The sequence below is a fragment of the Solanum verrucosum genome, unplaced genomic scaffold, assembly GCF_900185275.1.
Source record: "Solanum verrucosum unplaced genomic scaffold, falcon-dt-bn FXZP01000252.1, whole genome shotgun sequence".
Taxonomy (NCBI): domain Eukaryota; kingdom Viridiplantae; phylum Streptophyta; class Magnoliopsida; order Solanales; family Solanaceae; genus Solanum; species Solanum verrucosum.
In genome coordinates this window covers 4,206,998-4,220,313 of record NW_026019988.1, presented here as the reverse complement: position 1 = coordinate 4,220,313, position 13,316 = coordinate 4,206,998, and the positions used below count along the sequence as shown (strand labels likewise).

The 13,316-nt window shown below is 31.5% G+C and overlaps 3 protein-coding genes across 3 annotated transcripts in view; all 3 read left to right on the top strand.

The window, feature by feature from the left end:
- LOC125819013 (uncharacterized) overlaps positions 1-13,316 on the top strand; it is a 513,298-nt gene that overhangs the window by 76,525 nt on the left and 423,457 nt on the right. The window lies entirely within an intron of this gene.
- Positions 665-2,281, top strand: LOC125818940 (uncharacterized; the record flags this gene model as incomplete). The annotated part of the gene is made up of 4 exons (XM_049498451.1): positions 665-990; positions 1,083-1,423; positions 1,689-1,898; positions 1,971-2,281. Coding segments are annotated over 4 exons (1,188 nt in total), but the record flags the coding sequence as incomplete, so codon positions are not given.
- LOC125818939 (uncharacterized) lies at positions 2,374-3,859 on the top strand. The gene is made up of 4 exons (XM_049498450.1): positions 2,374-2,580; positions 2,747-2,796; positions 2,932-3,094; positions 3,839-3,859. The coding sequence occupies exons 1-4, from the start codon at positions 2,374-2,376 to the stop codon at positions 3,857-3,859; spliced, it is 441 nt and encodes a 146-aa protein (XP_049354407.1).

Sequence of the window (13,316 nt, the reverse complement as noted above, 5' to 3'; positions counted from 1 at the left end):
CTGTTTTTTGGTAGTGGTTTAGTGTAATTATAATTAATTTGGTACGAAATTGTATTCATTAAGGTGAAAAAAAGGTTGTTTATACTTTTTGAAGAAATAGATGACAGTTATTTTAAGTTAATATGAAAGTGTGTTAACTAGTTAGGAAAAAAAGTTATTTTAAAGTTTGAATAAGTGTATTAAAAATGTTTTAAGTTGGTATGAAATTCAAAATGCTATTATTTGTATAAGTTTTTCAGTTATGTATAAATTTGTGCGAAAGGAATGAACTATTTGGTATGAGAAATGTATAAATTTTGGTATATATGAATGCTATATTAAGTATGTATGAAATCTGTTGTATGTTTTTTAAAATGAAATATGTTTGTAGTTTACTGTATGAATGATTCGAGAATGAAAAAATAATGACAAGTTTGTGTAATTTTTTATTTATTTATTATGTAAGACTAATTTTAGTTTTTTTAATGAAACAGGGAAATATGTTGATTTTCAGATGGAGGGGATTATATTTGAGTATTCTAGTCTTTATAGTGGTCTAGTAAGTGCGATAACATCGCAGCTAATGATAGATGCTAATATTCACAATATTGAGATAAAATATATAGTTAGTGATAGATGTCCCCCTGTTAGTATCCACAATGATGTAGGTGTGCAGGTTTTTTAATATCCATTGTGCATAACTTTGAAGAATATAGCAATAGATAATCAGGATTCTGTAGTTGTTGTGGATAGGAGACATTCTGATGTTAGTAGAACACTAAATAACTTTGATCTATACTCTAGCAACTCCATCCGCTTGATAGGAGTGAATTTAGATGGAGTTGTCGATGAGAATACTCATGAAGGAAATGGAGTAATCACTGACCTTTCTAATTTATTTATAGCTGAAAATCAAATTTACAATGATAAAGAAACACTTATGGAGGTTATGCGACATTATGGAGTTGTGGAAAAATTCAGATTTCTTGTGACTCGTTCTAGTTCATCTTGGTAAGGATTTTATTTTTTGTTTGAATTTGTATTTATTTTGTAGTGTATTTAGTATATCAGTTTTTAATGGATTTTTTTTGTTTTTTAAACAGTTATTACCTGAAGTGTCCTGCTGATAATTGTTCCTGGATGATGAACTCATCATGTTTGAATCAATCGAAGCTATTTAAAATTAGAAAGTACTGTGCGGAACACACTTGTTCCGTTAGAGATAGAGTGTATGCAAGATGTCAGGGAATAACTGACGTTGTAGTTGTTTTAATAATGGATAAATTTATTGATCCATCGACTGTATACACTCCAAAAGATATAGCGGAAGACGTTTTGAAAGTGCATGATGTTGCGCTAACATACATGCAGGCCTGGAGAGCTAAAGAAAAGGCGATAAAATTGGTGCGTGGAGATCTAGCAGAATCATATGCCAAACTTCTAGGTTTTTTTTATAACTTAATTTTGTATTTTATATTACTGACTGAATTGGTGTGAATTTTAAAAATGCAACAATCTGGCATGCAGTTTGTTTACATATTGAATTCCCAATATCCATTTTGTTTACTTTCTGTATCCAATTAGTATCCATTCTATATATAATTTGAATATAATTGGTTTCCATGTTTTATCCAGCTAGTATATTTGTTGTGTTGTAATGTTCAGCTATATAATTATAAAATTAATTGTAAAAACTGAAAAAATTCCAGGTTATCTATACATATTGGAGCAGACATATCCTGGTTCAGTTTTAAAATTAGAAAGGACGGAATGTGATAAATTCTTATATGCATTTGTTGCATTAGAAGCATGTATTAGAGGTTGGGAGTATTGTAGGCCAATTGTAGTTGTTGATGGGGCAGCTTTGAGAGGCGCATATGGTGGTACAATGTTGACTGCAAGCACTATGGATCCAGGAGGTATTTTTTAAAATCTTTACATTTATAATCAACAATAAATTTGTATGATATTTGTTTTAATTAATGCATCAGGTCACATACTTCCACTTGCTTATGCCATAGTGGATTCTGAGAATGATGCATCATGGACCTGGTTCTTTGAACAGTTTAGGGAAGCATATGGAGAAAGGGAAAACATGTGTTTTATGTCAGATAGAAACGAGAGCATATGGAAAGGGACTGCAAGAGTATATCCTGGTTTGGAACATTTTGCATGCATATGGCACTTATGCTGTAATGTTTTGAAGAACTTCCATAGGAATACTGAAGATTTGAAGAAGCTATTTTTACAATGGCAAAGGCTTATACAATACAACAATTTGAGGCGATTATGCAAAGAATAGACCAGATAGATCCAAGAATAAGAGATTATTTATATGATATCGGGTATAGCAAGTGGTCAAGGGCGTATTCAAAATATAAGCGAACATGGACCATGACTTCAAACATAGCCGAATCTTTGAATAATGTTAACAGGATAGCAAGGAGGTTGCCAGTGATTTCATTTCTTGAATTTATGAGGGTAACAGTTCAAAGATGGATTCATAAGCACAATGAGGAGGCTGCAAAAACTAGATCAGAGCTTACAAAAAAATATGATCTTGTGCTCCATAAAAGTATTGCTTTGTCTAGCAGTATGAGGGTATGATTTTCCATTTATTATTTATTATTTAAATTTATTCATGTATTAAATTAGTATGATTATTGAATTAATTTTGTATAAATTGACAATTAGAATAAACAATACCTTTTTTTTGTGACTTTTTTTTTGTAACAGTATTTTAATGAGCAATACTTTTGTGTGTTAGGTAATACCATCAACAGTTGATATGCATGCTGTTGTTGATGGACCAAAGCGGTACATAGTAAATTTAAACACTAAGATGTGTAGTTGCGGAAGATTTCAAAATGATGAGATACCGTGCGGGCATGGAATAGCAGTTCTTAGATACAGAAGACTACATGAAACAGATTATTGCTCTCATTTTTATAGCCTGAAGAATTTTCAAGATACATATGCCATCCCTGTTGAACCTCTCCCATGCGAGAGTACATGGGATATACCAAGTTATGTTTCAGAGCCTAAATTGATGCCGCCTGGTCCAAAGAGAGCAGCAGGAAGACCACAACTGGAACGCTGGAAAGGGTTTGCTGATGTAAAATTCAAAAGGTCTAAAGTTACTTGTAGTAGATGTCGTCAAGTTGGCCACAACAGGACGACATGTTCAAATTATCATGTGCAAAAAAAATGATTATTTGTTTTGTCTTTTAGACTAATTTTTTGATTTGATATAAAACATAATTGCTTTGAAATGCATTATAACTAAGTGTTTAATATACTGTCAATTTTTTATACGCAATGCATTCATTAATCATACAAATTTCATACTGTTGGAAATAAAATTTATTTCAATTTAATATATAAGATAGTGTTAATATTAGTGATAATTATACAAGGTAATTATGGAATGCATTTGGTATCCTGAGTAATATCAAATCTTTATACTAATTCATGCATACAATATTCCTACCATCAAAACATTAAAGTCAGATGCATACATCTATTAATCAGATTTCATACACATTCCATCAAAAATATGTTTATAATATAAAACTGGCATACCCAAAAATGGTATATTCGATGTGAAATATATAGCCCAAATAGTGAATCCAACTGGTATGAAGTCTGTATATAATTGGCATCCTGATAAATGGTAATTCTTTTGTACATGTATTAATCCGATTTCATACACATTCCATCAAAAAATATCTTTAGAATATAAAACTGGCATCCCGGAAAATGGTATATTCAATGTGTAATATATACCCCAAGTAGTGAATCCAACTGGTATGAAGTCTGTATATAACTAGCATCCCGATAAATGGTAATTCTTTTGTAGATGATATCTGATTGGAATTAAACAGATGATATTATATATCATCAAATACTTTAACACAAAAAATTGTCCAAAAGTTAAAAATAAAATAAAATGTTGTTCTAAAAAAGTAGAAGGTGCAATATACTATATCTAATTTCTTGTCTGTTGTCTTGGTGTAGGATAGTTGGTGGTATCCGGAACATGTTCTTTTGCTATACGAGGTCCACCAAATTTGCTAGCAACCGTACCAGTAACTTCACTCTCACTGATCGCACCATCCTCATTCTTTGTTTTTCCATAATGCCAAAGGATTGTGGCATACCTTTGACGATGGTACTTTGCATCGATATCAATAGAACGCATATCAAAAACATCATTACTGATGTATTCAGCAAATAGACATGTGTACAAACCACAATCACTGAAAAAATGAAAAAAATAAGAAAGAAAAAAAATTTTAAGAAATAAATTAATTTAACTCTTTTCTAATGAAATCAATTAAGTATAAAAATACGTACTTTGAAATATCTTCTTGTTAAGGAACATGCATCATATGCTTGATATCAAGTGGGTCGGATTGAGACTTGTGTACATATTTAGGGAGTTTATTTGCATACAAATCAAGCCTTTTACCATAAAATCCAGTGCTCGTCAGAAATAGTGGTATCATTGTTGCAAGTTTACCAACTGCTTCATTTACTTTCTTGGTGTGAACAGCTTCTCCCTTCATTGAGTCGTATACATGTAGACATCTAAGCTTGATTCTGAATACAACCAAAAACCAATGAAATTTCTCACTAATATTGACAGGAATAATGACATTGTCAACTTTGTCCCAAGGAATGTTGGCAAGCAATTTGAAGCCTCTAATGCACTGTCCAACATCATGGTCCGGAGAAATGGATCTCATGTCGCAATTTGACTCTCTCCATTGTTTCTCAATGTTATCAACCCACGTCATAAACCAACAGTCAACCGTACTGTATGATAGTGGTATGGAAGAGTACTTTGCCTTCTTTCACAGATAATACATAATGGTATTAACATGCTGTTAACATTTAAAAATACATTAAAAAATGTTTCAAATATATACAGAATCTTCATGAAAGTTTATTTTTATTCCAAATTAAATCAAAAATCATAACAAATGCATACATGAACACTGTATACCAAGTTTATTCAGAAATCATTCAATATGCATACAACATGGATATATATATTTTAAACAGAAACTACAAAAATAAGGAATACGAGTTTTAAATTGACATTTATAAAAGGTTTATATATAAGACTTACCCCGTCTTTCCAAGGCCTGCCAGGTTTAACCATTATGTTGAAAAAATCCTTTTCTGCAACTTTGACAACACCAAAGTCCATTTGAGGTTCAAAACTATCTTTGAGCTTTGAATAAGCAGATTTCCTGTGAACAGTAAGAATATATTAAAAACAGTGTATACAAATTGATTGGATAATATTGAAAGAAAAAAGATTGCTTTATTTTTTATTTATACATATACCTGCCACGCCTAGATGAGACATCTTTGAAAACCTATTTGTTAAACTCATCGATCAACTCAGTTGAAACCTCAAACCCATTGTGACTTTCAAACGGATGTTTAATAGGAAATAAAATAGGAACTCTTCTTGAACTGCTTTCGCCTTCTGACAACCGAATATACGGAGATGTGTCATACTTGCCGGGGTTCCTATTTCTTGGTTGCACATCTGGGGTTGTGTTAGCATTGAGAATTGGATCAAGTGCAACAATCTGTGTCATAGTAAAATCTGGATAATCATCCAATGTTGGTGGTTTTGTATTTGATGATCCAGGTATATCAGCATTAAAAACAACACCAATTGTTTGGTCATTTGACTTCTGAGCTTCATCTATATATTTTAAAAAAAAATGTTAAACAAACTTTGAAAGTGAATATACATATCATAATAAGATTGAAATGCATACCATCCGTGTTTGAAGTATGAGCGTATTCTCTCATAGAAACTGAAGGCTGATCCATTGGAGCTTTTTCAGATTCTTCAACATGTTGACGGGCATCATCCTAATGGATGACGTAATATAAAATTCAATCATAAAATAATGCGAAAAACTGTCGCATATAAAATTTATACAAGATTAATACAGAAGTTTAAACAACCAATAATAACATTTCACTAATGTTGCCTTCACATATTTAATATTGTATTAATACCAAAATTGAACCAACATAAAAAATTGAACAATAATAGTCAAAACATTATTAATACAAAAAGTTAATAAAAAAATTATAACAGCACTGACAAAACTGGAAAATCATACCAATTTAATTCAAATATTAAACAGACAAAAAATGAAAATAATTAAACAGGCATAATCTGTATAAACGTTTTGGTCATACCAATTTAATACCAATATGAAACAGTAGAAATTGTAAAATCATGCATAGAATTTGGTCATACCAAAATAATACTAACTTAAGTCTAAATTCGTACATCTCATATTTACTTACACATACACACTTCGTATCATGATACACCAACTGTTTCAGTTTTTTAACTTGTAAAACCATTTAATACCTGTTGGTGTGTTGCTTGTGATGGTTGACCTCTTGAAGACCTAATCTCCTCAATTATCAACTTTGTAGAATTGTCGACATATGCTTTCATGTCGGTCATGTGCTTGTCAACCTTATCAATAGATGTATACATATATGTTAAACAGTAAAATATTACAGAAACATAAATAATAAAAGTTAATTGATACAGGGATTGAAAAATAACATTATCTTTCAGTTCTTTCAACTCCATCCGAACCTGTCATTAAACATTGAAAAGGTGTATAAAATCTTTGTAATATGGTTAAAAAAATATTAAATCATAATTTTTAATTGTATACCTCCGCAATTTCCTTTTTCAACTCTACATACTTTTCGTCAAAGTCAGCGTCGTGCCTTTCTGATGTTGCTTCATTTTCTGTCTCATGTTGACTAGAAGATTGATGCAAATTGATCTGATCCATGGCATTTAACTCTTCTTCAGTAAGCACTATGTTTCTGAATTTATGCTGTGATAACAAAATAAGATATGAGAACTAAAATTTATAAAAAAAAATGTAATAACTTAGAATTAGTAAATGACAATAACTAAACGATAATCTGGTTGCCATGTGTTCTGAAAATTGTATTCTTTAGGTCATCGAAGAAAATACTCTCATTCGATGTCTTCCAGTTGAGAATACGTGGTGTGACATTTGAAACACGGATAGCAACTGAGTTGTCAAAAGGATGACAACACTCATAAAACCAAACCTGCAATGCTATATGGAATTGACTGAATTTGAATAACGTAGGATTCTTTCCCAATCTACGACTGCAAGCTTTGAGAGTTAATCTAAAACATTCATTGCCCCATGGGAAGTTAACATATTGACCGGACTCAACCAAATCAAAATACAATTTAGGAATGGTTGTTTTTGAGGCCTCCGAACCAGTCAAAAATGAAGTAATGAAGTACAGAATGTCAATTTTTAAGCGGTCTTCAGTCTCAAAAAAGTTAGCATGTTTAAACTTATTGAAGAAGTCTAATTTGGGAACTTTAGTCATATCCCCAAAATATTTTAAGATACTTCTATTGGGAATATACGGATCTGAAAAAAAATCAGTAAGAAGTCCACATTTAAGACCAGTTATCGCAGCAAATTCCTTGATTCCAAAACGTAATTCTGTACCGTTTATTTTCACAACAAACATGTCGTCTCTGACATTTTCAGATTCAAGAATCATCAAATGTCGCAATAGTTGACATTGAATCTTTATGTGGTGTATGTCATAAAATACACCAAAAGGTGTTTGTTCGAGAAATTGTTGAAACCTCTCTTGCCCAAGGAAATCCAATAGATCAGCAAAAACATTCATGTTTGTACATGAAGACCAGTGTGTGTATATCTTCCTTGCCTATAAAATAAAAAATGTTTATACTAAATTAAAACACACTTCATACAAAAGTTATTCAAGTTTCATTCCATCAGTATGTGGATACAAATATTATTCATGTTTCATACACATGCATATACATAATTTTAGTGTGTGTATATCTTCCTTGCGTATAAAATAAAAATTGTTTATACTAAATTAAAACACACTTCATACAAATGTTATTCAAGTTTCATTCCATCAGTATGTGGATACAAATATTATTCATGTTTCATACACATGCATATACATATTTTTAGTACTGCCTTATTCAATATTTATAAAAAAATTCACACCAAACTTAATCAAACATCATACCAGCTTCATTTGCACTGTTGCATTCATCAATCTATTTTCATAAATTTATCGAAATACGCTAACAATAATTTAACAATTTTAATACATTAATGGATAAATTGAATAATAAACCTTCTTAATAGGAAAAATCTCAATTTCATATTAATATTATTCTAAATTTATACAAAACAGAGTAATTAAATAATTCATACCATATACAAAATTAATAGACCACCAACCAATGTTAACACACAATTCATACCATTTACCATACCAATATTGTATCAAAGTACATACAAATATTGTATCAAACATTAACCTCATATCCATACACATTTTATTCATATTTCGAACTATTTTTCACACATACAAATGTTTCGAAAAAAACAATAAGCATAATGTGATATAAAAAATCACTATTTTGGCTAATGTTGAATAAAATTAAATAAAGTACTTACCCTAACAACTTTTTTGTGTTTTTTGGATGTTGGTACTTCTGATTCCTTCTTTTTTGTTGTACTTCTTGTTGATGGTTTTGAAGATTGAGCAACTTCTACATTTGTTGTTTTTTTTCTTTTTTTCTTTTTTTCTTTTTTTCTTTTTTGTTTCACTAACAAAATCAGAATCAGATTCGGAAGGGGTTTCACAAATTTTCCCCTTCCTCTTCTTCCCCTTTTGATTTGTCGAAATCGGCCTTTTCTTTGCTTCATTTTTTTTCTCTTTTTTATCTTTCAACCGAGATGAACCACACGCCGCCGGAATTTCAGCCCTCGGAATTTCAGCCCTTTTAGGCGGAGGGGTTTGAGTTAATATATTGAAAGTTGGAACATGATCTTCATGAATATAAGTTCCTTCAACAGATCTGGCACTCTTTCGAGGAGTTGCAGTGTGCTTCTTAGACATGCTGATGATGAGAAACGTAACGAGAGTGACGATTGTTGTTGTGAGAAAGATTGGATGGACGGTTGTGAATGTGATGGTGGAGTGGTGAGGAAGATGGGAGTGAAAATTGTGAATATGGGGGTAGTGGGGTGGTGCCGTGTAATTGTGAATATGGGGGTAGTGGGGTGGTGGCGTGTAATTGTGAATATGGGGGTAGTGGGGTGGTGGCGTGTAAACTGATAGGCTTGGGTGGGCGGGAATTGTGATTGGTGTATGAATTAATTGGAGTGTAACGGTACAAAAGGAAGTCTAATCAATGTAAATCCCTAAATTTTTGTAACTGATAATTACGATTTTAAAAAAGGAACTGAAATTATATTAGCTAGCTATTAATAATTAATAATATAAAAATATAAAGAGATTAATTATTTTTAAATAAACCTGTAATTAATTTTTAAATAAAGTTAAATTTAATTAATATGTTATAACCCGTAAATAAACTGTTATAAGTAAGGATTTTTTAAGAATATGTTTAAAACTTGTAATATTAACCCTTAAATGTGTATATGGTGTGATTTTTCCTAACTGAAATTACAAGGGCTTAGGCCCAAAATAACAAAACACAATATCTTTTTATATAAAGAGTGGGCATTTGGCCCAATCTTTCAATTCTCCTCGACATCGAATTCTTTCAACCCTGTTCATCGGCTTTTACGGCTTGACTGACTCGATAAAGGAATTTGAACCTTTATGGCTCTCCCGAAGTGCAAGAAGAAGATAGGAATTCGTAGTGAACTCGAACATATTTCACATGCATAAAAAATGTAAGCATTGTAAGAGCCAATTTGAGTCAGTGAGTCATAAAATACTATTACTGTTAATCGACATATAAATCCAGTATCCCCATAAAAGAAACAAATGAGCTCATAAATATATATATAAACAACTTACAGAATGACGATAATTTTAGGGTTATTAAATTTGTATAGCTATAAATATGACATTTACTAAAAATGACTATAGTTTATGTCATAATCTTGCTATATTTAAAATATCACTAGTTTTTAAAAAAAAAAAAAAAAAAAAATACATTGATATAGTTTTAATTGTAATGCACTAAATAAGGTGATTTGTTTTTTTTTAGTGTAACTGACTTTCCTTTGCTTACTCCCCTCAAACTCTCGCCTTCCTATTATTAAATTAACAATACATAATTACCTATTAAAAAGTTTTTGTTTGCTTATGGAGTTCTTTTTTATTTATTTAATAAATAAATATCCATATATAAAATCATTATAAATAACTCATATACACATTTGTATGAACTAATGGCCAGTTTTATAAGCCAAAAAGAAACCTTTCATATACAACTTTATTAATTTATAAATTCATTATAAGCAAGCTTAGGTTATTGCTATTAGATGATAGTGACTAAACTAAAACGTAAATACTAAGTTAGGAATATAAATGCTAAAATAAATAAATAAATACAATTAATTAACATACAAGTGAATACATTTATTATTATATATATATTGGCTATTAACTAAATATATACAAAAAAGCCACAAATATCAACCAATGAGCAATATAGATGAATACATTAATTTAATATATATACATACAAAAATACATGAATATTAACTAAATATAAAAAAAAAACATGAATACTATCAATAGGCGATAACTAAGTGAGAAAATAAAAATACTACAATACATGTATATACAATACTTAACTAACATACAAATGAATATATTGAATTAAATAAATCTATGCAAAAATATATGTATATTAACCAATAGGCAATGACTAATTGAGAAAGTTGTTGAACAGACAAGATAAATGTATATATCAATTGGAATGAAAGAAATTTACCTTCTTTGCGTGCAGTGAATAGGGAAGACGAGCAGGGGAACGTGACTTCTTCCGCCCAAACTCGGACACGAATCCGCGAATAAGAAAATCTCCCTGTTTTTTTAGAGTATTTAGAATGTATTTTAGCTATTCTTCCTTGAAGTATTCTGTTTTCCTTAGTTAAAAATTTTCCAACCCCTTCAATGGAAGAGAAGAGATGTATTTATAGGGGGAGTTGGGGTGAAAAACAGATAGGAACAAGGGTAAAAAAAATGAAATTCTCCCTTGATTTGAAATTTTAAAATTCGGAACAGGAAACAGCTGGGTTTGCACGAGATTTTCTCCAAAATCCCAGAAAATTGGAGGCAGCAGGGCTGCCGCGTACAGCTGTTGCTGCTTTGACGTTTCTGGTCAATAATGACGGCTGCTATTGATGTTTCTGGTCTTTGCTGAAGAAGAAGGAGAACACAGGTGGGGTCGGGCGGTACTGTTTGTTGTATTGTATGTAGTGTTGCTTGGAATTGTATGTATTGTATGTTAGAAATTAAAAGGGAAAAAGGGGTGGGGTCAGGCGGTACTGTTTGCTGTTGTTGTTATTATTTTATTGGAAGGGGTTGGTTGGTACATGTATGTATTGTATTATTATATGGGCTGGCAGCTTCTTGAATTGGAAAATAAGTGGGCGGGTGGGGTTGGTTTGGTTGGGCATTGTATTGTTTTGGATACGTTTGGATCATTGTATTGTTGTATTAAGGGGTTGTTATTAATTTAAAAAAAAAGACGGGGTCGGTTGAAAGGGGGGTTAGAAAAACTTAGCCAATTAGATTTTAGCTAAGATAGATTCGGCTAGTAATTAAAAAAGATAAATTGATATTAATTAATTAACGAGCTTCTTAATCTTAACAAAATAAAATAATTAACATAATTATAAACTAATTAATTTAACAATATGAACGACTAAATAACCAAATATTAAAATAAAGCTAAAATCCTTTTGAGACAATTTTCGAACATTCATAAAATATACTAATTAGACACATAATTATATAATAATTAAATTAATTATAAACTAATTAACTAGAAATATAAGCTATTAATTAATTTAAACTAAATAACCAAATATTTAAATAAAGCTAAAACCCTTTTGAGACAATTTTTGAACATTCATAAAATATACTAATTAGACACATAATTATATAAAATATCATATTCATTATTTTAAGATTTATAAAAATGACAAACTACTTAAAATGACTTGAAAATTATTTTGAATTTTATAAAGCCAATTATTTTAAATCATTTGGAATTTAGGAAGCTCGATGATTAATTTGTATTGTGGAGGTCCAAAATTGGGTGTCAACATTAGTGTGGGTGTCAATCACGACGGTCTGGGTCATGACAAAGTTGGTATCAGATCCTAGGTTCGTTGATCTCGATTTACCAAAACGAGTCTAGTAGAGTCTCGCGGAACGGTACGGGGACGCCTTTAATTTTCTTTGAGAGCTATATAACTTTAGGAAATCTCTATATTTTCTTTTGTCTCCTTTCGTGCTATAACTTGATTCCAATTGGTATCTGTTGATTCGGATTGGTATTTAACCTCCTTCACACTTCTGTCTGCAGATGGTTAACACAAGGTCTAACGGTGTCAGGCTCGTAGCTCCTGTCAATGCTCTAACTGAGGAATCTACAGTGAGAGGTCACGGTTGAGGCAGGGTAGAGAAGAGCTAGGGGTAGAGGCTGAGGAAAAATTACGCCTACTGAGAATGAGGTACCGGTTGAGAATGCCCCTGTGAATGAGAACCCTCTGGTGCATCATGAAGAGTTAGAAGAGGATATTGAGGTTGATAATGTTGAGGAGGTTGGACAAGAGGAAGAGGTGCAGGCTGAGACTACCAATGTTCCTCTCATAGACCCAGTGTTAGCTCGACAGATCGTGTCATTCTTAAAAGGGTTGGTTGGTCCTGGAGTGCTTCTTTCTGCTCAAGCAACTCAAGTTCCTACTAATCCTCATGTTACTAGCACTGAGCCCAAGACGGGTGGAACGGGAGGTAATGATACTTTCTTCCATCCTTTGTTGGGTTCTGTTATGACTGGTAATGAGCATGAAATGTTGACTAAGTTTTTAAAGCTAAAGCCTCATGTGTTTCTTAATTCTGAGAGTGAGGATGCTTATGAGTTCATCTTAGATTGCTATGAGAGGTTTGATAAATTGGGCATTGTTCATCAACATGGGGTTGAGTTTGTGTCTTTCCAACTTCAAGGTGATGCCAAACAATGGTGGAGAGCTTATATGGAATGCAAATCTTCTACTTTACCTCCACTTACTTGGACCCAGTTTCATGCTCTGTTCTTGGAAAAATATATGCCTAGAACTTTGAGAGATTGTAAGAAAGATGAATTTATGGCTTTGAAACAAGGTGGTATGTTTGTGGCTGCTTATGAGACCAAGTTTCACGCTTTGTTTATATATGCTACTAAATTGGTGACTATTGAG